This window comes from Boleophthalmus pectinirostris, unplaced genomic scaffold (assembly GCF_026225935.1).
Source record: "Boleophthalmus pectinirostris isolate CB_2022bp ecotype Guang Dong unplaced genomic scaffold, ASM2622593v1 HiC_scaffold_12, whole genome shotgun sequence".
In the NCBI taxonomy this organism is placed as follows: domain Eukaryota; kingdom Metazoa; phylum Chordata; class Actinopteri; order Gobiiformes; family Gobiidae; genus Boleophthalmus; species Boleophthalmus pectinirostris.
Window position 1 is genome coordinate 23,009,392 of NW_026571018.1, and position 22,807 is coordinate 23,032,198.

At 37.8% G+C, this 22,807-nt stretch overlaps 2 protein-coding genes across 3 annotated transcripts; both read left to right on the forward strand.

Moving 5' to 3' along the window:
• The first annotated feature begins 2,570 nt into the window (after positions 1 to 2,570).
• On the forward strand, positions 2,571 to 6,720 carry f11r.1 (F11 receptor, tandem duplicate 1). Its single transcript, XM_020922980.2, has 10 exons — positions 2,571 to 2,830; positions 3,781 to 3,840; positions 4,215 to 4,331; positions 4,400 to 4,540; positions 4,619 to 4,821; positions 4,899 to 5,001; positions 5,278 to 5,385; positions 5,814 to 5,826; positions 5,958 to 6,018; positions 6,095 to 6,720. Exons 1-10 carry the CDS (start codon positions 2,779 to 2,781, stop codon positions 6,128 to 6,130), a joined length of 894 nt encoding a protein of 297 aa, XP_020778639.1. The 5' UTR covers positions 2,571 to 2,778; the 3' UTR covers positions 6,131 to 6,720.
• A 397-nt stretch (positions 6,721 to 7,117) lies between these two features.
• Positions 7,118 to 18,109, forward strand: ubash3ba (ubiquitin associated and SH3 domain containing Ba). Of its 2 annotated transcripts, none has more exons than XM_055148655.1 (14): positions 7,118 to 7,698; positions 13,715 to 13,768; positions 13,848 to 14,034; positions 14,216 to 14,414; positions 14,501 to 14,670; positions 14,753 to 14,961; positions 15,268 to 15,412; positions 15,493 to 15,634; positions 15,694 to 15,816; positions 15,913 to 16,005; positions 16,226 to 16,370; positions 16,727 to 16,833; positions 16,929 to 17,038; positions 17,152 to 18,109. In XM_055148655.1, the coding sequence occupies exons 1-14, from the start codon at positions 7,568 to 7,570 to the stop codon at positions 17,287 to 17,289; spliced, it is 1,953 nt and encodes a 650-aa protein (XP_055004630.1). In that variant the 5' UTR covers positions 7,118 to 7,567; the 3' UTR covers positions 17,290 to 18,109. The 2 variants fall into 2 exon arrangements, with proteins under 2 accessions (XP_055004630.1, XP_020778647.1); XM_020922988.2 differs by having other exon boundaries at positions 7,120 to 7,698; positions 15,514 to 15,634.
• The last annotated feature ends 4,698 nt before the right edge of the window (positions 18,110 to 22,807 follow it).

Genomic DNA, 22,807 nt, shown 5'->3' on the forward strand with positions numbered 1-22,807 from the left:
ATTTGTGTAAAGACATGTTATCCTCTCTCCTCTGGTAAAACACAAGCTCCAAATCAATACATATCCCTTATACAATAGTGAGAAATGTCCCCAAAGTCCAGTGGCGCTGCACCGCCCCCTCCTGCTGCTCTGTCCCCCTCCCTCTCTCTGCTCCCTTTTCTATAAGCCGACCTCTACTGTATCCAGCCCTGGCATCACACTGCAGACACGGAGGAGTGCTCAAACTGCATCTGCCAAGGTGAGTATCCTTTCATTACTGGGGCTAAACAGGAGAATGTGGTAGTTGTTGAGTGGTGATTTCTGCTACAGGACACACAGGTCCTGGATGGTCTAGTACTTCTGTAGAGTGCTGGGCTAAAACACTGGAGTCAGCGCTGAAGCAAATATTTGAGTGAAGGCGACACAGGGTTTAGGTTCAAAGAAAATGTTGCATTGTCCCTGATTTTTTTTTTTTTTATAGTGAGCAAATGTTGTGATAAACAGATGTTATTGATTGTTCAGAATGGGTTAGAGACTTTAAAGTAAGATTTGCTTCAGACCTGCACACCCACCCTCTCATGTTTCTGAAATACAATATTCTCTTAAAGCAGCATCAGTCTGTGAAGACAACATATAACAGATGTGTAAATGTCTCTAACATGACTTTCTTGTTTGTTTTAAAGGATATTTTCTGAGAATGATCCTTCTGATGACAGTCTTGCTCTTTGGTAAGACCATTATCTCATTTATCAAAGTGATTTTCATGTTCATATAGTATCGTACATTATCTAGTTAAGGACTGAACAGTGGCTGATGATTTGTGTCTAACCCTTTACAGGAGTTGCCTCAGGCCAGAAGGTGATACAGTTGACCTACTGCTCGATAGATGAGCACAACCTCAGGATGGACTGCAAATACAGCGTTCCCGCTGAGTCGTCAGAAGTATACTGCAAGTACACTCAGGGTGAGAGGCTTTTCGACACAACTTTTCCTGACGAGGAGCAGCACGCACCATGGAGGACCCGCGCCAAAGTGCGCTTATTTCCAGGCAACATCTGCAGATTTCTCTTTAAAAGTCTTCCCAATGGAAAGTCCAACTTCACATGCAACATCAAGACACCTGAGTCCAACATGGTATCCAAGACATCAGTGGTAGAAAAAAGTAAATGAAATTCTAGATTACATACACTCATTACATTTTATATACAACAAACATGAGTCTGAATCTTGTGATATTTTTGCAGAACTCCTCCTGCCCTGCTCTGCTTGGAGTGTTCTGTTACAGAGCTGCAGTGGTCTACAGTTGACCTTGATGACTTTACCTATGCTCCTGGGAATTAACTGGCTGTAAACAAAGTGCCAAACTACTGCATATGTGAAAACTGCAGCCAATATCCAGCAACGCCTTTTGGACACTTCTGGAGATGTGTTTTTGCACAATGAGTTTAACTGGGTGATGGCACAATACTGTATATTTGGTATGTCATAGACCTGTATACTCAGTTATATGCACTGAATAATAAGCACATGTATACTATATACTACTACTGTATTTACCAGTGAGTTGTGTATGGGACAACTCCAACAGATATGATCTGGTTTGTCCAAACGCATGCCATACTCTAATCCTGGTTCTGCAATAGGATGATGCTTGTTACATTACAGACAGGAGGGATTCAGGTTTAATTAATTAACAGCAAAACGCTCTCTTTGAAAAATGTACCAGCTTTACAGTTAATGATTTGTCAGCACAAAAATGGTGCAGCCTAGCACAACTATCTGTGATTCATTAGGTTTCATCGCCATTTAAAGTGTCCCCTGCGTCTCCTGTAGTGTGCCAAATAATGAGAGGAGGCAGTCTTATGCCACACTGTCTGACCAGGGACACATCTTACATCTAAAAGGCAAGAACAAAGAACAATACAACAGAAATTTAACTGCATGCATAAGCAATAAAGTTTTCCACAAAGAGGATGCTGCATATGTTCCTGTACTACTGCAAAAAAGACCCTAACACCTCTAATGTTACTGTGCCTGAGCCATACCACAGTCTTAACCATAGACGCAGACTGTACAAACTGTCATGCTACTGTTTTTTTCCACTGATATTATAAAGAATTTATACTATTTATAGTTGAATAGGAAGTAGCCAAAGCACAATCATTTACTTGCACTGCTTATAATGTACTGTACTATGTTAATAAAACATAAACAACTGCATTGAACACTATTTTATTTTTTTTAAGAAAAAACTCCTACATGAATATAATTTTAAACGGAACACCAATTCAGTCCAAATAGGTTTTGTTTTATTTATTTATTTATCTTTACACAGGCCTAGCAAGTGGCCGTGACAGTATGGCCAAGCAGATTTTGGGTATGTAAATGAAAAGAGAATGAACTGGAACTAATGTAATCATTCCATTGAACCTCCTAAAATGTTTGTATATGTAATTGATTTTCTCAGTTTCGCTTCCTCGCTGTTTGGGCCTCATGTGCTTCTTTAGTAAATAGCTACGCCGTTTGACCGGTTTTTCCACTTCTCAGTCGCGCAGAGCCAGTGCGCAGAGACTCTTGTACACACCTGCTCCTGTTACCGGAAGTCACCGCCCTGTTGTCACTTTACGGCTCTCCACAGGTGAAGCGTACGGCTGCTACTGCCTCGAAGGATTCAAACGTAGAATTTAAACCTAAGCCAATTACTTGGGCTCATTCTAGAGCAATTCTAGTTTGTTCAGAGACTTTTTTAAAAGGATAAACCAGAAGATCCATATTTTAGAGCGCTCCAAACCCGTCGACATGATTGTCTGGGGACTGGTTTCGTTGGCTTTCTTCTGTTACGCTGCGGCTGGTGAGTCACTAAAAATGCTCGGTAATCGTTATTTAAAATAGAGGAATAGATCTTGATACAGTGTGCTATAACTTCAATTAAAAGGCCAAAGGTTTCTCCTTTTATTTAGGGCTTTAATACTTTAAGGCCCATTAATAAATAGCCTTCTTACGCAAGATAGGCCATAAGCGAGCGCCACCTGTAGCGACGAAAGGTCTTACTGCTGAGTTGCTGTATAGCTAGGTCGATAAGAATCTTGATTGTTTGTTGTCTTCAAACCCAGATGCATATTCATTGTTACTTACAAATACAAATATTGCACAGAACACGATTTTACTCAACTTTGCGTCTCTGCATTCTTGTGTCCTTGGTTTTAATGACTGTAAGTTCAATCATTAGGTCTCAGAAAGTGTTGTGGTTTCAGTGTATGACTCAGTGGCATGGCTCTTGCCTAGAATGCGTTTATCAGTCTATGCCTGAAACTCTCACAATATGCAAACAAGGAAGTCATGGAGACTTGGTTTCATTTTACACTGCCTTAATGGCAATGTATCCCAGCAGAAACCACCTGAAAGAAATACCTGCGCTAAACCCATGAGCCCCTTGTCTTTCCATAGATTCGTGTTAATGCCCTTAATGTGAACATGTTTTCAATCTGAGGGAAATGGTTTGTGACTGCCTAAGAGTTAATGATTGATGTAGTTCTGCAGTGGTTTGTCCGAGTTAGTCCCCCCCATGGCTGTGTGCAATATGTCTTAACCATGCAGCAGCTTCTTATTCTTTCATTTATAGTAGCAATAGCTATTATAAAAGTGCATTAATATTGTTAGGTTTACAAAAGACTACACTTTTCTGGGGTGCAATGTCAAGACTGTCTGCTGACATATCACAGCCTATTCAACTCATTATGGAGCCAGTAGTATTGTTAAAGAATAAAGTAAACAACTTCCTTTTTTTTTTTTTTTTTCCAGGTGTATCTGGGTTTTCAGTGACTACCCGTAACAATGATGTGCGTGTCAAAGAAAATGAAGGTAAGTTCATTAAAATAAAGAAATGGCTGCTGTAAAGTGCTTTAAACTAAATTCCTATTATAAACATCTTTGTGTGGCCAAAACCTCCTTGTCAAAGCCTAATCTTGTCAGATCTCAGAAGCTAAGCAGGGCAGAGCTTGGTTAGTACTTGGATGGGAGACTACTGGGAATTCCAGGAGCCACAGTGGAGAGACAGTTTTTGTGTCCTTAGGCAGCCCACACTCACCCGCATTGCCTGGTATGAAAGTGGTGTGTGTGTGAGTGTTGGTCAAAGGGCTGATGGTGCAGATTGGCAGCCTAGTTACAGTCAGTCTACCCTCACAATAGTCGTTTTTAAACTTTTGACTCACATTGGTTTTGCTTTAAATCATCAGGAGTTGACCTTTCGTGCCAGTACTCTGCTGACTTTGGTAGTGATGCAAGAGTAGAATGGAAATTTCAAGATCTCGAAGGCTCACAGACATATGTGATTTTTGCTGGAAAACCAACAGGTAAAAATTTCTGCTTTATAAATAATTATTACAAATGAACCCTTGATGTAGAGTACTTTTTTTTGCAGTATCTTATGCTAGCAGAGTAACAATGTATGGCAGCAGTCTGAGATTTACTTCAGTTACTGTCAAAGATAACGGCATGTACGACTGTGAGGTCTCTGGAAAAGGACAGTTTGGCGAGGTTCGAGTGCAGCTAACTGTTTTGGGTCAGTAGTTTTGTTGTCAAGTTAATTACAGAATGAAAAGTTGTTAAAATGATGTACTAATAATTCTGGGTTTTCCAGTGCCACCGGGGGTTCCAGTGTGCAGGGTGCCCGCATCAGTGACAACAGGAAATGCAGCTCTGCTCTCATGTAAGGATAATGTTGGCTCTCCTTCTCCAACCTATAAGTGGTTCAAAGATAATGTCCTTCTTCCTGCAAACCCCAAAATGGTGTCTGGCTTCCAAAATGCAACCTACAACCTAAACACGAAAAATGGCAATCTGGTTCGTTCACTTTCTTCTTATGCCAAATAACAAACTTCAAATCTGTGCTCTTGTAAACATGCTTTTTCTTTCTTTAGGAGTTCAGTCCTGCATCAAAGGGGGATACAGCTTCTTACTACTGTGTGGCTGAAAATTCTGCAGGTCCTCCTCAGCAGTGTAAAGCAACCAGAATGGAAGTCCGTAAGTAGCTCATGGGATTTTTTTTAACTGGGTTTTATGGAAAAGGTAACTTCATAGAAAATCATTTACACTGTTTCAAGCAAAGACAGCCTTATACTATAATGACCTGCCTTATTGGCTCTCATAATGTATTATACTAGAACATGCAGCCCTGATATGCTAACTGCTAATACTTAGAACTGCAAACCAGCAATAGTGCACAAAAGCTGCCTTTTAAAATATCATCATTACCTGATCAATCTATGACATACTGAGTGCTATGCTTCTGTATTCTAGGTGACTTAAACACTGGAGGGATTGTAGCTGGAGTCATCATCTTCCTGCTTTTGTTAGCTTTACTTGGATTTGGCATCTGGTATGCCTACAAGAAAGGTTACATACCAAGTAAGCTCATTTTTCTGGTTGTTTATGTCATCAATTATGTACAGTCTAATCTACTGTATATCTAAGGGTTTTAGTGTGATGTAGCAGTTTACAGTTCAACGCAAAACATTATCTCTTTGAAGAGTCAAAATGTCACCTATAAACAAGAAGCTGATATCCATGAATACTGCACATTTTATAAACCTAAATGTTTCCGAAGCATCATTTACTAAACAAAACAATTGCTCTATCAGAGCTCATAACAATAATAATTCAAGTAAAACCAATGGAATACCATGAAATAATTAATAGAAATTAAATTAAAAAAGTGAAAAACATAAAATATGAAAAATACACGGCATACATGTTTTTGTTTATATGACCAATCCCTGTACCACTGTCAAACTAAACTAACACTTAAACCTTTTTTATTTTTTTTGCCGCCACAGAGAAGAGCGAAACGTGAGTTCTTGTTTTTTCTATTCATAAAAATGTCATGTTTCCAATTCCTTAATGTATATATAAGTATCTGTACCAGAATAACTCTGTGTTGGCAGCTTACTTACATATTTCTACATGCATATTTCCCATAGACAAAAGCCAAATGTTGTCTACCAGCCACAATCTGTGTATGGAGGGGAGGAGGATGACGATGTAAGTTAAATTTGAATTAACAACAACATTCAAATATGGTGAGAAAAGATAACATGCTTATCTTCATATTTTACAGGGGGAATTTAAACAGAAGTCATCGTTTGTTGTTTAGCCCAAAGTTTTTTTTTTCAGCTGTAATATGTATGTGTACTTTTATGTGTATTTTTGAGTGCTTGTATAAGATTGATGAGTTGACTGGTTTGGCTTTTATTTTCTTTAACTCAGAATTCTCTTGTTTTTATTTATGACATTATGAACTTGATACAACTGTTTAAATTCTGCTAGAAGAAAGACATGAATGGTGCTTGGGAATAAATGGAATATCCCTTGATGTTTTTTACATGTTTCTGCAAATATTTTTGTATAGTCTGAATTGTCCTTTTGATGTTTGTAGTTATTTCCCTTTTAACTATTGTTTGTGATTTTTTGGACTCTCGCCCACAAAGACCCTGGCTCTGATAATGTATAGAATGAACTCTTAACCTGTCAGGTTATTGCCTTCAGAATAGCTAATTTCTATCCTATGCTGTAGTTGTTATTGCCACATGAAATAAATACTATAGCGTAGTCAAAGTAAACTACATAAACTTGCACATTAATGTGTAATGAATCAGGAAGCTTTGTTTTTCTTTGTTTTGATCTTTAAGTTTACTTGTAAAGATGCTGAGTCTTATTGAACAATAAAATTGCCTTGTTACAAGATTATGCTGTTACTGAGGTGTCAAATGAGGTAATAGAATGAGTAAGAGGTGCACAATAATTTATTTTGTCTGCCATCACATAATCATTTCACCCTGTTTTTATGACATCGTTTAAAGGTGCACTGTGGAGCTTCTCAGCTTACTTGGCCTTTGCTTGTCTTCCTGGAGTTATTTTAGTTTAATGCGAGAACATTACAGCTAGTAATACCATCTCCATGGTAACAGCCAGGTGGCGGACCTTCCATCAGCAACGTTAGATACGTTCAACGTTCAGACACTACACCATGTGTGAACTTTCGCACTTCCTTTTGCAGGAAACGTGAGAGTTTCAACTTTCCAGATTGACTTCAGAGGGTCGACCATAAAGTCCACTGCCTTTTCTTTATGGTAATGGGAACAGCACGGTTACGTTTATCTGCTAATAAAACGAGACTGTTGCCTTAGCGGTGTGCTGTCCCTTTAAAGAAGGAGGGCACAGCGCTGGTGAGCTGAAGCCTTTTTCAGGCTCTAGCTGCGCCTGACACAGACTCGACTCCATTCATAAATAAGACAACACGTACAAGGGAATGACAAGCACATCTCAGCTCACAGCGCAGCGGCTGTCAGAGCCGAGCAGGACTTCAGTGTGTGCACCTCGAGAGGGGGCTGAGCGGGCGGTGACTGCCCATGGCTGACCCTCTGGAGGCAGCTCTCTCCAAGTATCGGGGCAAAGCTGGGTTTGGTGTTTCTTTGCTCTTCCGCCTAACACGACTCACTCTGGGTAACCAGCTTCCGCTTACATACATTTTCACTAAATGAGCGCACAGTAGAGCAGCCGAGGAGCTGACATACCGATGGAGCTGTGAGTTATGGCAGCCAAAGAAGAAGACCTGTATGCCAAAGTGACCCCGAGGAGGCAGCGCCAGACCCGGCCGAGCACTATCAAACACGGCTCTACTTTGGACGTGCTGCTGTCCATGGGTTTCCCCAGGACCCGGGCGTGAGTACACCGCTCTATACCAGAAATCATGAGTGAGATTACTGTCTGTATGTAACGATCCTGCCCACACCAAGCTATTTGACATCTTAATATCAGTTTAAAAAGTGCGCACTATTTTAAGACTTGATGAATTTGGCATCTAAGCTTTTTTGTAGGAACAATGAGTTGGTAATTACAAGCAAAGAGAAGGCCTGTATTTAACACTTGCATTTTGCATTGGATTATGAGGCTACTGAAGCCCTTTGAGCAGTTACATGATCTGTGCTTTCAGACTTCTCTGATGATTCACCTGCCTTTGTCAGGGTAGTTCTCCAAACACTTGTTTCCATTCATCTAAGAAAAGATGTTGCAGCACACCCAGTTATACTCAGAGCTGGGTGTGAGAGTATAGTGGATTATGTAAGAGGACATCTAAAAATCCTAAACCTTGGTGTTCTTAAATGTAGGCCTACATAATTGAAGTATTGAGCCCATTACTCAAATAACAGCTCCCTATGCTCCCTTGTCTAATTCTATAACAATTATGCATCATCTGAGAGTTTCTTTTTTGTTTTATACTGAGCACATATAGTAGCCCTGTCTTTGCACCCACACAAGAACTATAATCATATCTTTTATATTGTTAATTATTACCAGGTCATAGATCTTTTATAATTACTACGTTTTGTCTGTTGCTCAATTGGAGGACATTTCAGTGTCCTCACAATGTCTGCCAAATTAAAATAGATTAAAAAAAATACTTTTCTAACAGGATCTTCACACATCTGCCTTTCCTTCATTTGTCTGTAGCTCATCTCATCTATAGTTTAATTGCCTGAATACAGCATCGCCTCTGAAACTCTGGACTCAGCTGATAACTTCACAGGCACTGTTTATTTTCTAACATCTATAATTAATGCAAGACTTTTACATTACAGCTTTATTGAGTGTGTAAAAGCATAATGAGGCACAATAATTTATCATTACTTCTGCTGGGGCAGAGTGACACTGCAGGGTGCCAGTGCCATTTCACTTTTGGCCGTTAGACTTTATTCCAGAAAATGAAAGATTTTAAAATGCCTTAAAAGCTGCAGAGGCTGTATTCATAGTGTCTGGATTAATGATCAAAATCAGACTTATGTGTTTTAATGTGGATTTCATGCTGAGTCACCCAGAGGTGGACAGCGTAATGAGAGATAGGGGCAGGAGGACAGTGGTCTCTGCTGATGGAGAATGATGGGCGGAAGCGTCTGAAACTGATCCTGCTGTGAGATCATTTCACTTCCTCCAGATTTTTCTGTTTGAGAATGTTTTTACACAGCCTCTGTGATATTACAGTTTAATAGGACGGTGTATGCCAAAAGACTAGAATCAAAGTGCTACTGAAAGTCAAATATTATTTTCTACTGGGCAAACAATGGGAATTCCATGAACACTTAAAAATTTACTTTTGCCCTTTTACCAGCAGGAAACTCTTAAAATATCTGTGACCAAGTTACCAAGTACTGAAACTTCCTGGTGTATACTTTCAATTGTTAAATATTAATCTTTTTGTTTATTACGGTTTGGCTGATTGAAATTGCCCTTGCTGTTTTTCTCATTCAGCTGAGATGGCCGTGCTCTCACCTGAGAAACATGCTCCCCTGCAGCCCAAGGACACACTGCTGAATCATTGTATTGTCTCTGTGTGTCTCTGTGTATATACAACTTTAAAAAGGGTGTAGAAGTCACCTCAGTCCAAGTATTTTGCTCTAGACTTAAGTCTACTCATGTGAGGTAGGGCTGTGCAATTGATCAAATTTAAAATTGTGATTTTAAATTATTACTGTCAAATTAATTCAGAATGTTTGTTCTGCTCCTCAAAACCAGGAGCAAAGCCACTTTTCTAGTTTACATATGCTTTTAAAACACAATTGTATTAGATCTATATTTCTCCAGAGGGTTACTGACAGAAACAGAAATAATAGTTTGAAATAATCATTTCAATTTCAATTGTTATTATGATTTTTTGCCATTATCAAGCAGCCGTATCATGAGAACAAATTTACTGTAAAGGAAGTGAGAATGCGGGTAATTGGATGACTACATTACTGTAAGAACAATGTGTGGTTGTTGAACTGTGTCTGGTGGCAGATAGAATTTTAATATTTGTTTGCTTGTGGCAAATATGTAATATGTTGTTTGAAAATGTACACACTTATAGCATCTGTCAGATAATCACTATTAAAAAAAACTACCGCCAGTGTGCTTTCGCGGCACAAGCATCTTTTTTCATTCTCAGTATATGGACAGGCCATGCCTCAGAACGTCCACTGATTAATGACAGAGTGCCAGTGCTGGGGTTTAGGTAGTGAGGATTCAGACTTTTTAGGTTCAAACCAGCTGGATTTCACCATTGAAACTGGCAACCCACATGACAGGCTTATGTGAGGCTCTTTCTGCTGTCTGACTGGATAATCTTCTTGAGAACCCAAACATCAAATTATAACATAAATACATTATATCTTAGAATGTTTTTGTAATTAAGAATAAATCAGCATTACACTAGTAATTGTTGTGTATTTGATTTGAAAAAAACTTTTACTTCATATCTGGAGAAACAGATTAGTTTAAGAGAAATTTAAAATAACAGATCTTTCAGTTTCTTTAATTGTATCACAAAAATGTACTTTGAAAGAAAGTCTTATTCAGAATCTATACCCTAACAAAACCATTAAAAATGTGTGATAAAATTATTTCCACTCAATTCAGCTGTTTTAAAATATTTGTGTTAGTTTGTATTGATGCGTTTCAGGATTAGCATTCTAATGTTATGTGATGTTTCCCCACATTTCAGGTAAAAATAAAAATATTTGAATATTTATTAAAATCTACAATTTTCTAACATTTCACCATCTGTAATAATTATTTAAATTATATATTTTTTTATAATCAGATCTATGTCCATAAGAAGGATTTAAGAAGGATTTGAAACAAAACCTGTGACCCAAAGATCAGAGATCCATAAATCAACCTAACAATATCATGTGATTTTTTTTCAACCAGTACCATCAGTTGCAGCATTGTGTAAATTATTTAGTTACCATACGATTTCTTTTTTTGTTCTGCCTGCAGCCAACATCTCATCATGTTGCATGATATTTTTAGTGCTCCATAGTTTGAATTGTGAAATCCACATTGCTAAGCATTGAAGTTAGTGTTGTTTAATTCTTTAATATGTGAGATGCTCCTTTTGTTTAATAACGCATCTACAAGCAAACATATTAGTTATGCTCTTTGTTTGGGGTTTATTATGTTTCAATTATTAACAAAAAATATGCTCATATCTGGTGAACTTGCTTTCGTGGATTTAGGAAGAAAAAAGGAAATTATTCTGGCCCATGTGCAGGACATAACATTGTATCCAAAATCTATAGTTGTGTGGATTGTGGTTAAAAATATGATTAAAATGTACTTAATTGAACTACATAGCATTGTTTTTCTGTTATTATTACTGCTGTTGTTATTGAGCAGTAACAAAGATATGCCTATGGCTTTTAAGAATGTCCTGCTACCTGAGCCTAAACTTCTAAACCTAGAGTAATAAGAAAGAACAACCACAAAAGCTCCACATGTGTCCATGTGATCCTGTTGTGTCTGGCAGTGCAGCTCACAAGAACAAGCCATGCATTTGAGACGATCCGGAGGAAGTCACCCATTTCCGGAAGTTTAGTTTGTGACATTTAGAGACTGTAGTGTTGAAATGGTGGTTAAAGGACTGCTGAGACAGGAGTTCAGTTTTTTTTTAAAGAATTTGTCTTTTTCCATAAGATGCAAGACCCCTGAAATGTTGCCATTTTAAATCCTGCCTTAAAGCACGTACCTAGTCTGAACTCCTTGAGCCAATAACAGCCTTCAGTCATTCTTTGATCTTTTGGTCATTTTTAACAGTGACAGTGTAACTGTAAGATAAATGCTCACACCACTTGTGTGTATACACCTCATGATAAATAGCCCTTTGTCTGAATCCTGAGAGCATTTCTCTTTGATCACTTAGTGAGTCTGAATAGGCAAATGGCAGGTACTGTATGAATCTTTCTTTGTAATTTAGAATTGACCCAGTGGTTTAACTCCTGTATGTCTGTGTACTTCCTCTGCTGATGCGGTGTACCTTAGGGTGCAGTCTGAGGCTGAGGAGCGGCTCTCCTGAGTTCTTAGTGTGATGAGTGCTTAGAAATGAGTGAGTTCACAGGCAGCCTGTAAACAGGAAATGTTGAATAACCCATAGCGCTGACTCAGGGTGGCCCCTGGGAGTTAGTGGACATCAGTGTGTATGGGGTGACACAGGTCACTTTTTAATTCTTTTTAAATTCTCTTCTTTTGCTTCAATTACTTAAACTCTGCAGGAAAGAAGATGAAGTCACATTAAACCAAAGCAGAGCAAGCAGAAAGAACATAAGAAAACATCTGAGAGCACAGAGAAAATTTACACATGAAACCCAAAAGCACTGCTGTCAAAACATCCAGTGCAGAGCCACTTGTGGAGGCCTGAATATACACTTGTGCCACATGTGGCGGAAATCAAAAGCCTGTTTCCAATAGTGCATGTGGCAGTGGTTCACACTGTTGGCTCTTCTGCCTTTATACAAACATGTGTGTGCTTTGCCTCCATACCTAATGCACTCTCTGAGAGTCTGCCTTCACAGTTCCTTTTCATCTACACCAAGCTGTGAACAGGAAACACTGTTTATAAATAACTCTTTGGGTTTTGCTCAGAGCAAAGGGAAGCCCTGTGGGTCACACGCACAAATTTAGACAATGAAACTTATAACTTATTCAGAAGATGGGAATATAAAATATAAATATTTTAAAGTTAAAATGTATTACCAAGAGTGAGCTATTATTTACTTGAATTATTTTAAATTATTCTATTGTAACTCATAGAGACTAGAGAATTCAGATAGCAGTATATTTAGCCCCATATTGACATAAGGAGCAAGCTATCCAATGTTGCATAATGAATCTTACTGTCACATCTGTCTATAATCCCATCATGCCTTCATGAAGAAAATCTCCTTTTCTCCTCTACACTTTCAGGGGAAGTTCACAAATAAGTACAGCCAACCACTTTCAAAGCATGCAGGACTCTCTTTGCTTTATAAATAGAACAGTTGTTGTATTGCTGTTAAGGTTGAGCACAGTTCATTGTCTCTTACATTGGTTGTCTGTGGTTCTGCGTGTGATCCATCTGCTGCCCCAGGGTTCAGGAACTCCAGCAAATCTAGGTCTCTGTCAGTGGGACAAATGTAAATATAGCCCCCAGAATGCATGAGTGTTGACAGTCAATACCTGTGGCACAAATGGGGCAATAAACTAAAAAAAACAAAAAAAAAACTTCTCTCAGCAGTGACAGGAACCACAGTCATGAGAAACAGTGACTTGTTAAACAAATAATAATAAGGAAGTGAAATGAAGGCTTTGTTTCTGTTGTTCTCATGGAGACAAAGGGAGAGACAGTTCCACAGACATAGAACTGTACACTCTTTAATGTTTGAGCCAAAACCAAAGAAAGAAGATGGTTGTTTGTGGACAATATTCTGTCTGCAATATAGAGACTGAGGACATATTTGAAGCTACTAGTATCATATATCTATGTATTGGCTAAACCATAGTGCTAATAGATACTCAAACTTAGAGCTCACCTTAAACTTAAATATAGTTTTCTTGTCCATTACAGAAGATATTGCCTTGAATTTAGTTCATTTCTGTTGACCCCATCTAGATAGTCATAATTCTCTACAGAGGTGACCCACAATATAGCAGTTTGAAGCAAAAAACAGGCTAATTGAACTTGCAATGAGCCGTGTAATGAGCTTTGCTACAGTACCCAATAGTATGGATAGCGATTCAAATATTACACAAAATACACTTATTTGGAGACCATTTACAATGCCTTGTTTCCCTGATTTATTACTTAACTTCACAAGATATTGTTACTACAACTGCAAAAAGTATTCATAAATTAAACTATTGATCTCTGCTCTTATTTTTATTGCAGATTGAAAGCACTGGTCTCAACGGGAGGCAAAAATGTCCAGGCTGCTTGTGACTGGTGAGATTAGTGTTAATTTTTAGTATGCTGCAGCACCAATGAAGTCTGCTCTCATCACTGTAGTCTTATTTTGGTGCAGGCTTTTCTCTCATGTGGATGACCCCTTCCTGGATGACCCTCTGCCCCGAGAGTATGTGCTGTACCTCCGGCCGAGTGGGCCTCTGCTGCAGCAGCTCTCTCAGTTCTGGCAGCAGTCACGAGTGACCTGTGGAAAGAATAAGGCTCACAACATTTTCCCTCACATCACCCTCTGCCAGTTCTTTATGGTGTGTGTGTGAACACATGCAGGGCATATTACCTGTCCATTTATGTGCTATCAAATACGTAGTTGTCTATTTTTTTTATAACATAGTCAAATAAATATAAATATTGTTTATTATTGGACACAAAGCTTTCTAAAATTCTGTGCATTTAAAGCTCCCCTGTGACTGTTTTTCTGTATACTAGTGTCCAGATGCAAAGGTGGAGGCCCTGGTGGATACCCTGCAGAGCATTGTGACTAAATGGAAGGGGCGAGTCCCTGTGCCTCTGCCTCTCGAGCTCTACACCTCCTCTACTTTTATCGGCCTTTTTGTGGAGGAGCAGGTTGCGGAGGTACTGAAAAGCTTTGCAGCTGATTTTGCCACAGAAGCAGCAGCCAAAGCAGGTTTGCTCCCTCATAGTGTTAATTTTAATTCAAATTTAATTTGCATTTTCTTTGTCAAAAGTGCAAAACCTGGTGCCTTTTTTCAGATGTTCATATTGAACCACATAAAAAACAACTTCATGTCACATTGGCCTATCACTTCCAAACAAACCATCTACCAGTCTTAGAGAAGCTAGCCAAAGAGATTGATGCATCTTCAGGTTGTGACTGGTTAGCGGTCCTCTTCTCTAGGGACATTCGGTTTGCGAATCACGAGGTATACCAACTGTTTATTTATATGTTTGTTGGGTTTAAAGTATTGAAACATATCTCAAGATGTTTGCTTTGTCCTCTTATAGACCCTTCAAGTCATGTACCCCTACATGCCTCAGAATGACGATGAGTTGGAGCTAGCGCCTGGAGACTTCATTTTTATGTCTCCAGTGGAGCAGAGCACTGCCAGTGAAGGTTGGGTCTATGGCACATCCCTGGGCACGGGGCTGTCCGGTCTCTTGCCTGAAAACTATGTGAGCCGCGCCGATGAGTCAGACACCTGGGTTGTCCATGGGTAAATAAGTTGTGCAGTACAAATAAGAATCAAATACCACCCTTATCCATGTTTTTCAAAATGAGGAAAATTTGTGAATGGTCAACTATCCTCAAAATGGCACCATATGAGTAAAATGCTTGTAAAACATTGTTTCCAAATACACATAACCAATATGGCTTCATGAATAAATTAATAGCATCAACTACAGTTATGCACATTTATATTTCTCCAACAATTTGACAGGAATTCACTTTTTGTGCTTAAATTATGACTGTCCTGTCACAGTTCCCAGTCTGATTATAATTTGCTGGTTCTGATCGACAGTTCTCACTCCATCCACAACTGTGCCTCTCCGCTGACCTCTGGTAGGAATGTGGGAGGATTATTATTTGATGGACAGCTTAATGACAGTCTGCTAGACAGCATCATTGATACTCCCAGCCTATCCGGCCTCTGTCCTCCAATGCAGGTACAGCGACATCCATACACACACTGTAACTCATGTGAGGTGTGCATCAAGGCTGCATCAAAACAACGTAATAATTTCAGCTCTATGGGACTATATCTCAGGTGTCAAGGTTGACCCTACAGTCTTGCCCATCAAAGAGGAGGTTGTTTGTGTGTCGTCATGGTGAGAGGATGGATGTGGTATTTGGAAAGCACTGGATTACACAGTGTTTTGACTCTAAAGGTAAGCCAAATTGATAAGCCAGTGATATACTTTCACTTAACATAACTGTTGTCCTATAGGTCGTTACATTCGTTCAAATCTCAACATGCCTCCCAGTTTGCCATCTCGAAGTGGCGGTCACAAAGACTATGACAAAGATTGTCCAATCACTGTGTTTGGCTCAACTCAGGCTCGACTTGTGGGTACGTTATAAGGAAAAATATTTGATCTGAATAAAATGCTATATAATACAAAATTTGTAAAAAAAAAAAAAAAATCTATGTATTTGCTGTTTTCAGGTGAAGCCCTATTGGAAAGTAACACAGTCATAGACTTTGTTTACAGCTCCCCTTCTCTGCGCTGCATTCAGACGGCTCAGCACATTCTAAAGGGTAATGCATTTAATTGTGGCATTCTTTTGCTCAAACCACTAACCTTTAACACAGTGTCATTAAAAAAGACACATAATAAATATAAAGAAAAAAATACTAGTAGCAATCCTGGATTAACAAAAGATGGTTATATCATGCAGAGAATCTTGTGTAAAATGGTGCAGTTTAGACAAATATGCGTAATTTACTTCTTGTTGTTATTTCCTTTTTTAAATGGAAGGCCTCCAACAGGATGGGAAGATCAAAATTCGAGTGGAGCCAGGATTGTTTGAATGGACCAAGTGGGTTTCAGGCACATGTTTACCCTCCTGGATCCCATCATCTGAACTGGCTGCTGCTAATCTGAGTTTGGATACAACATACAGGTATTCACAATTGCCACCAATAAAACCAACAGAACAAATTTACATTTTATTACACAAGTGTCTGTGACATAATTCCAATAGGCTCTGCAGAAAGAAAGATATGCTATCTATGAGATAAAATATAACAAATTATAAAAAGGCATCTGTGTGGACTTTTAATCATTCTGGCAAACTAATAACATAAAATTTTGCCATATAGATACAATTTTGACATTTCTCACCCAAAAATTTTTGGCAAATCTTAAAAAAATGTATTTAGAGAGAGCAGGCTTGCATTTGTCAACATTATGTGCCCTACATAGATTATTAATGTTGTGTATGACATTAATCCTCCTAAACAATTCTTTTGTTCTTAGACCTCATTTTCCAGTTAGCAAATTGACAGCATTGGAATCCTATGACACATACATCAACCGAAGCTTCCAAGTTACCCGTGAGATATTGTCTGAGTGCAAAAACCTTGGTAAGGTAATTTTATATAGACATATTCAAGACAAGTCTATTGACTATGAAATTTGCCTATGATAACACACTAATCTACATGTATCTCTTACACAGGTAACACAGTCCTGATTGTTGCCCATGCTTCATCCCTTGAGGCTTGCACTCGTCAAATGCAAGGACTAAGCCCTCAGAACTCCAAAGATTTTGTTCAAGTTGTTCGAAAGGTCTGTGCGCCTTCTTATCTATGGTGCTTCAAATCCTCTTGCCTTTATCCCCTGCTTATATCTCTATATCTGTTATGCATTATCACATCTGTTTCCTTCTTGTCTCTGTGCAGATTCCTTACTTGGGCTTTTGTGCTTGTGAAGAATTGGGAGATACGGGCGTGTGGCAGCTGGTGGACCCACCCATTTTGCCTCTGACACACGGACCTAATCACAGCTTCAACTGGAGGGAAATGCTGATGCAGGAGTAAAGGTTTTGCCAGTTGGATCAACTGCTGACAATACAACACAAACTCCTAACGCTTGTTGGACTACCAAAAACAAGAGAGACAAAGCATGCAAGCCTCCAAGCAACTGTGGCAACTGAATGAAGACATTGCTCAGGAACTATGTTGTTTAGCTAAAGTGGAGCAAGTAGCAAGGACTATACAGAGTTGGTGGACATGTTTTTTTTTTAAATTTCCTTTAGACTGCATGACTCCAAAAAGTATTTTACAAACAGGGTATTTATCTATGATATTTCAATTGTTTTTTTACACAATAAAGTGAAGTCTAACTGTAATTTTCTGTTGCCCTGCCTCGCACTGTGACAAGTGAAAACTGGAAACAATATTAACAACTACATTCCTGTTGGAAAATGGCACAACATTAATGACAATCCAGTAGTTGGCCTGTAGGAGAACCTATAGGAGGATCAACCTTCATTGTTTCCAGTAGTTATGTAAATGCCATATCAACATAAAAACTACCCTTTTTTGACACATTTACTTATGCCCAGAATATCATCATGCTATCACTCTATTGTCACTCTAAAACATGGAAGTCCTGAGACATGATTAATCACATGTTATGATTTTGAATGCATTATATTTTGTACATGTGTTTAGTTATTGCAATTCCAAAATGAAGAACATTGTATTTAAGATAATAACAGCAAATAAAATATTGTAAGTAATATAGGATAAATACAAACATATCAGAACTAGCTACAAGTTAATATGTGGCTAAGTATTATATTTTATTTCCAAAATTGCGTTTGTTTTGCAAAAAAATAAACAACGACACATTTGAGTGATAAATTATTTGTCTTTTTTGACCGTGCATTATAAAATAATTGTATTAAGGCCATGACTGTGGGCCTGGGCGCCGTGGATCTGGTGGAACCACAAACTACAAGCGTGGAACGCTGAAGTTCCTGTCAGTGGCAGGTAAAATGTTAATTGGTTTGCTTTTTATTCTTTTTTGAAAAAGTAAAAATGTGCAATACCTACATAATTATACAACTGCTAATTTTATGTAGTTTTTTTTTCTTCCTTGAACACTGCTTAAACCAAAGAAGAAAGCGAACAAGATGGAGCAAGTTGGCACGGAGCTACAGGCTAGTATTCTACATGTGGGTAACATTTTATTTATTTATGACTTTATCTTATTTTTTTTAACCTGTGGCTAAAGTATTTTTAGCCGTCTGACGAATTAAGACAATTGCAGAATCTTTGGTGAGCAGTTTTGCGCTGGTTAGCACAAAAACTCTCCTAACTGAATTCTAAGTAAAAGCGTGTTAAGTTTAAAACTTTTTAAGAATACTGAGTCCATTGCATTGTTTGGAGACTTGAAGAATGCAGAAAGAAATTAAAGCTACACAGTCTGTCGGTGGAAAAATGTATGCATCTACATACCTCGTCCAACTCTGTAAATGTTCAATACCATAGACTTGACACTAGATGGCGTTAAAAGACACCAGAAACTCCCCAGCTTTCAGAGTACTTTTTTAGGTGACAAAGTAATGTCATCCTCAATACAGCAGTTATTAGTCCTACTTGTAAGATCAAAAGAGACACTAAACTAAGCAGATTAAAAACATTTAGACTACCTGTTTGTGTATGTTTTTTGTCAAACTTCCTTGACAATTAATTCTTAAAGAGACTTACAATAACTGTGTCTCACTGGGCTTCTGCAGCAACGAGTGAACAGAGAAGATCTACAACTATGCACTATGATGCAATTTAGTGCTATGTAATCTGAATACATTGATATCATTAGTTAGTGATAGTATTATTGCTTTGGTGTCTATATTTTTGTTCCTTAATTCTAAGGCAGAGACATGTGCAAAATATTACATGATGTGTCAACTCAAAAAAGTGGCTCTAATTTTTTTCATTTATTTATAAATTATTCCTTTTCCTAAAACAGTTTGAAGACAAAACGTTAATGTTTAGTCTTTAACCTTTGAACAACAGAGCTAGTCATCGTGCTTGCTAATAAGGTTTGACACAGCTGTCATGAGTTAGTGAGGCCATTTCATATTTTCAAGATGGGCCAAACTAGCTCAGAGCGCATGAGCAAGTCAAAGTAGTGTAGCAAATTTAGACGCCAGCTGGAAAGAAGCACTGCAGTGGCGACAAGTCGCTGTCATCTCTGCTACAAAGGCTCCAGTCGGTTAAATTATGTTTTTGTAATACACCATTCAGCTGATCACCATACATGTAGATCTTATCATGTTGTCCATATTTAAACAACATTTTCTTTTTTTTGAACATGGTAAGTGAGAGCTATTATTGCACAGTCAACTTTCACCCAAGGGAGACACTGAGTGATGTTTCTGAGAGCTTGTATAAGTCCTCCCACTGTCTCTTTTGATAAAACTCAAATTTCAGCATTGTCCTCTCTGCTGTATTGACTCTTTTAGCCTTGGTGCACATTATGATGAGGCACTAAATAACAGTGAGTGATTTAAAATGAAATTGTTAATTCGACTGACTTGTTAAATGTTTTAGACTTGTTAAACTTAAACAAACTTTATTGATCCCTAAATTATACAATTGATATATAATATTGATCCATAAGGGAAATTACTTGGACAAACATAACTATAAAAAATATGAACATTTAATTAATACTGAATATTTTCTAATTAGAATTCATGATTAGTAAGTATTTTTTTTCTTTTAAGTTACAGTTGTCCTTTCTCTTGAGTTTTGTCTTGGAGTTGTTTGGAGGGGGGTGGAGGGGGAGGGGTGGAGTAAGGTTGGAGCCACTGGAAAAGAAGCCGCTTCAGACTGCGTTACTGTGTTACTTTGTGTGTTTTTAGGTTTGGAGTGAGCGGAGTGCACCTGTGTGTGTCAGAAGAGGCTCTCACTGACCCCTCGTAGGCTAATCTGCTATTTATCGTCGCTGTCATGTTTGCAGCCTGGAGCAGCTCTAAAGCAAGGCAGGCACACAACAACTGGAGCTGGTGGAGGGTTAAAGAAGAGAGAGTATCTGCTTTTGTCCAGAGAGGAAAGAAACCAGGAACCAGCTCTTCCAAGTGGACTCAGGAGTGGGAGGAAATGGGTAAGTTCCATATAACAGCTGACTTTTGTTTGGTGTTTGGCTCAAGTTTGAAGAGCGTTGTGGTGCTGCAGTGTTTATTTTTGTTTGTGCGCTCTATAAGAGAAAGAGAATATGTGTGCGTTGCAAATTATACAATGTACGACATAATTAGCTTATTTCAGGGTGTTTTGTGTTCATTTGTTTCAGTGTACCTCATTAATGGTCACAAATACAGACACAGACTCAAAGTAACTGCACTGTCTACTTGTATATTCTTTGTTTATGTGCTAACTTGTTTTATGCACTGGTTTTAGTTTAAACTTGCAGTTGCAGCTGGGAAGATTTTTGTTTTTGTGTGTCATCTGTCAGATACTGCTGACACAACCATATTTCAGAAGGAATGCTGTAATGACACTTTTAGACAGATACGGTAGATAGATAGATAGATACTTTATTAATCCTGGAGGAAGTTCATTAAGTTCACTATAAATTAATTATGACACTGTATAATATTTACTTAAAAACTAGCTAATTAATAGTTCTAAAAATTCATGTGCTGTGTCATTTCAAGTTAACCTCTCAAAAGCTTTTGGATTGAAAGTAAACTTTATTTTCAGTTTTGAGTTAAGGAGACAGACCTAGAGCAAGACTTCTAAATGTCTGAAAAGCAACAAGTCCTCAAAATATGACTCAATGAAAAAAAGAGATTACATGCATGTGGAGTTATGGTAGAATCATGTAGATTGAAGCAGTGAAAACAAAATTCCAACAGTTGTGTGTAATTTTCCTGATTTGAAAAGTGTGTCAGAAGAACCGCAGTGCCCTAGCGGTTTGGAAAAGCCTGTACCCCAGACACTGAAGTCATTATAGAGCTAATAAACAACATCTGTTCAACAATACAGGTGACATTATATTTTCATTTAAAAAACTTATACTCACTTCACAGGTATAATATATTCTAGATATTATTTTAGTGGCCCACTTACAACTGCACTTTGAGAAACTGAAAGTCTGGTGTTTCGGGTCAGAGGTCAAAGCCAAATGTCAAGTGCACTGTGATCTGTGGAAACTCATGACCTTATGATTGTGGTCAAACAAGTGGTTATAAAATCAGAATAAATAAAGTAATAGCGACCACTATAATAGAAGTAGACCATTATATAACAAATGCGTATATCACCAAATGTAGGTAGTTTGGCTGGCACAATAACACATAGCAAACATAATAACGTACTTATACTATCCTTTATTACTGAGAAATACTTTTTCCCCAATTTGATGGCAGGTAGGTTGGTCTGTGTGCTGTCTCAGGATATCCTGCAGGGAAACAGATTCAAATAGCTTTAAAATAGTGTTCCTATTTTTACAGGTCTATGGTGATTAAGACTGACGGGTGTCATTTTGGTCTAATTTTTTACCCAGTATTTTTCCTCTAAAAGTTCACATATTAAACTGGTTTGTGAAGTTATGAGCACATGGCGTGGCAGGCTGATCACATTCTATTTTCACTGAATGTAAAAATCTAATGTAAAAATCCTTCTATATTAGGCCAAATTATTACAGTAATTTGTGGGAGTTGTTTGTAAAAGAAAGTCTAATTTCATCCTGAGCATGCTTGACATTCTTAGCAGCTGACCCCTGTGGAAAACAACAAGTGTGCTCGAAGGTCACTTCGAGTAGTTGCCCACAATCAAACTGAGATTTATTGAACAAAATTACACAAGTAATTTAGTAATAACTCTAGTCACTCCCATTATTTATGGATAGTTTACAAAATGGTTTAGATGGAGACTACAGGCATTTAGTGAAAGTCTCAAATGAACTGATATCTCTTTTAAAGTAATGGTATACCATAAACTTCTTCTGCCCCTGGTGTTTTCAGAGTGGTCATGTGACCTAAAATCAAATTTGTGTTATTTTTATGTGAACACTTTTATTAATTAACTTTTTATATATATATCTTATATATTATATATATATATATATATATATATATATATATATAATATATATAATATATATATATATATATATATATATATATATATATATATATATATATATATATATAAAATTTATATTTGTTTGGGCTGGTCAGACATAAAGCTTAATTTTAACACCTTAATGCTAAGAACCACTGTACAAACTGTGATTGCATTGCTCTATTATAGAAGGTTATATTGTTTTTCTTTATTTAACTTATATTATGCAGGATATTGCACAGTTTGTAATAATTTCAAATCATGTATTTTAGTTAAAAATGACCTTTCTTCTGTCAACCTCAAGGCAGTTGTGGCTACCATCACCAGATGTGGAATGAATGAATAATGAAATGTAAAGAGTATTTGAATACTCAAATTATTATTACTATATGTACATTGTAGTTGCCAGAGAGGTAAAGAGAAGAAGCAAGACGCTGGAGTTCTAAGCCCATCAGTTTTGCCTTGCCCATGCCGCTAT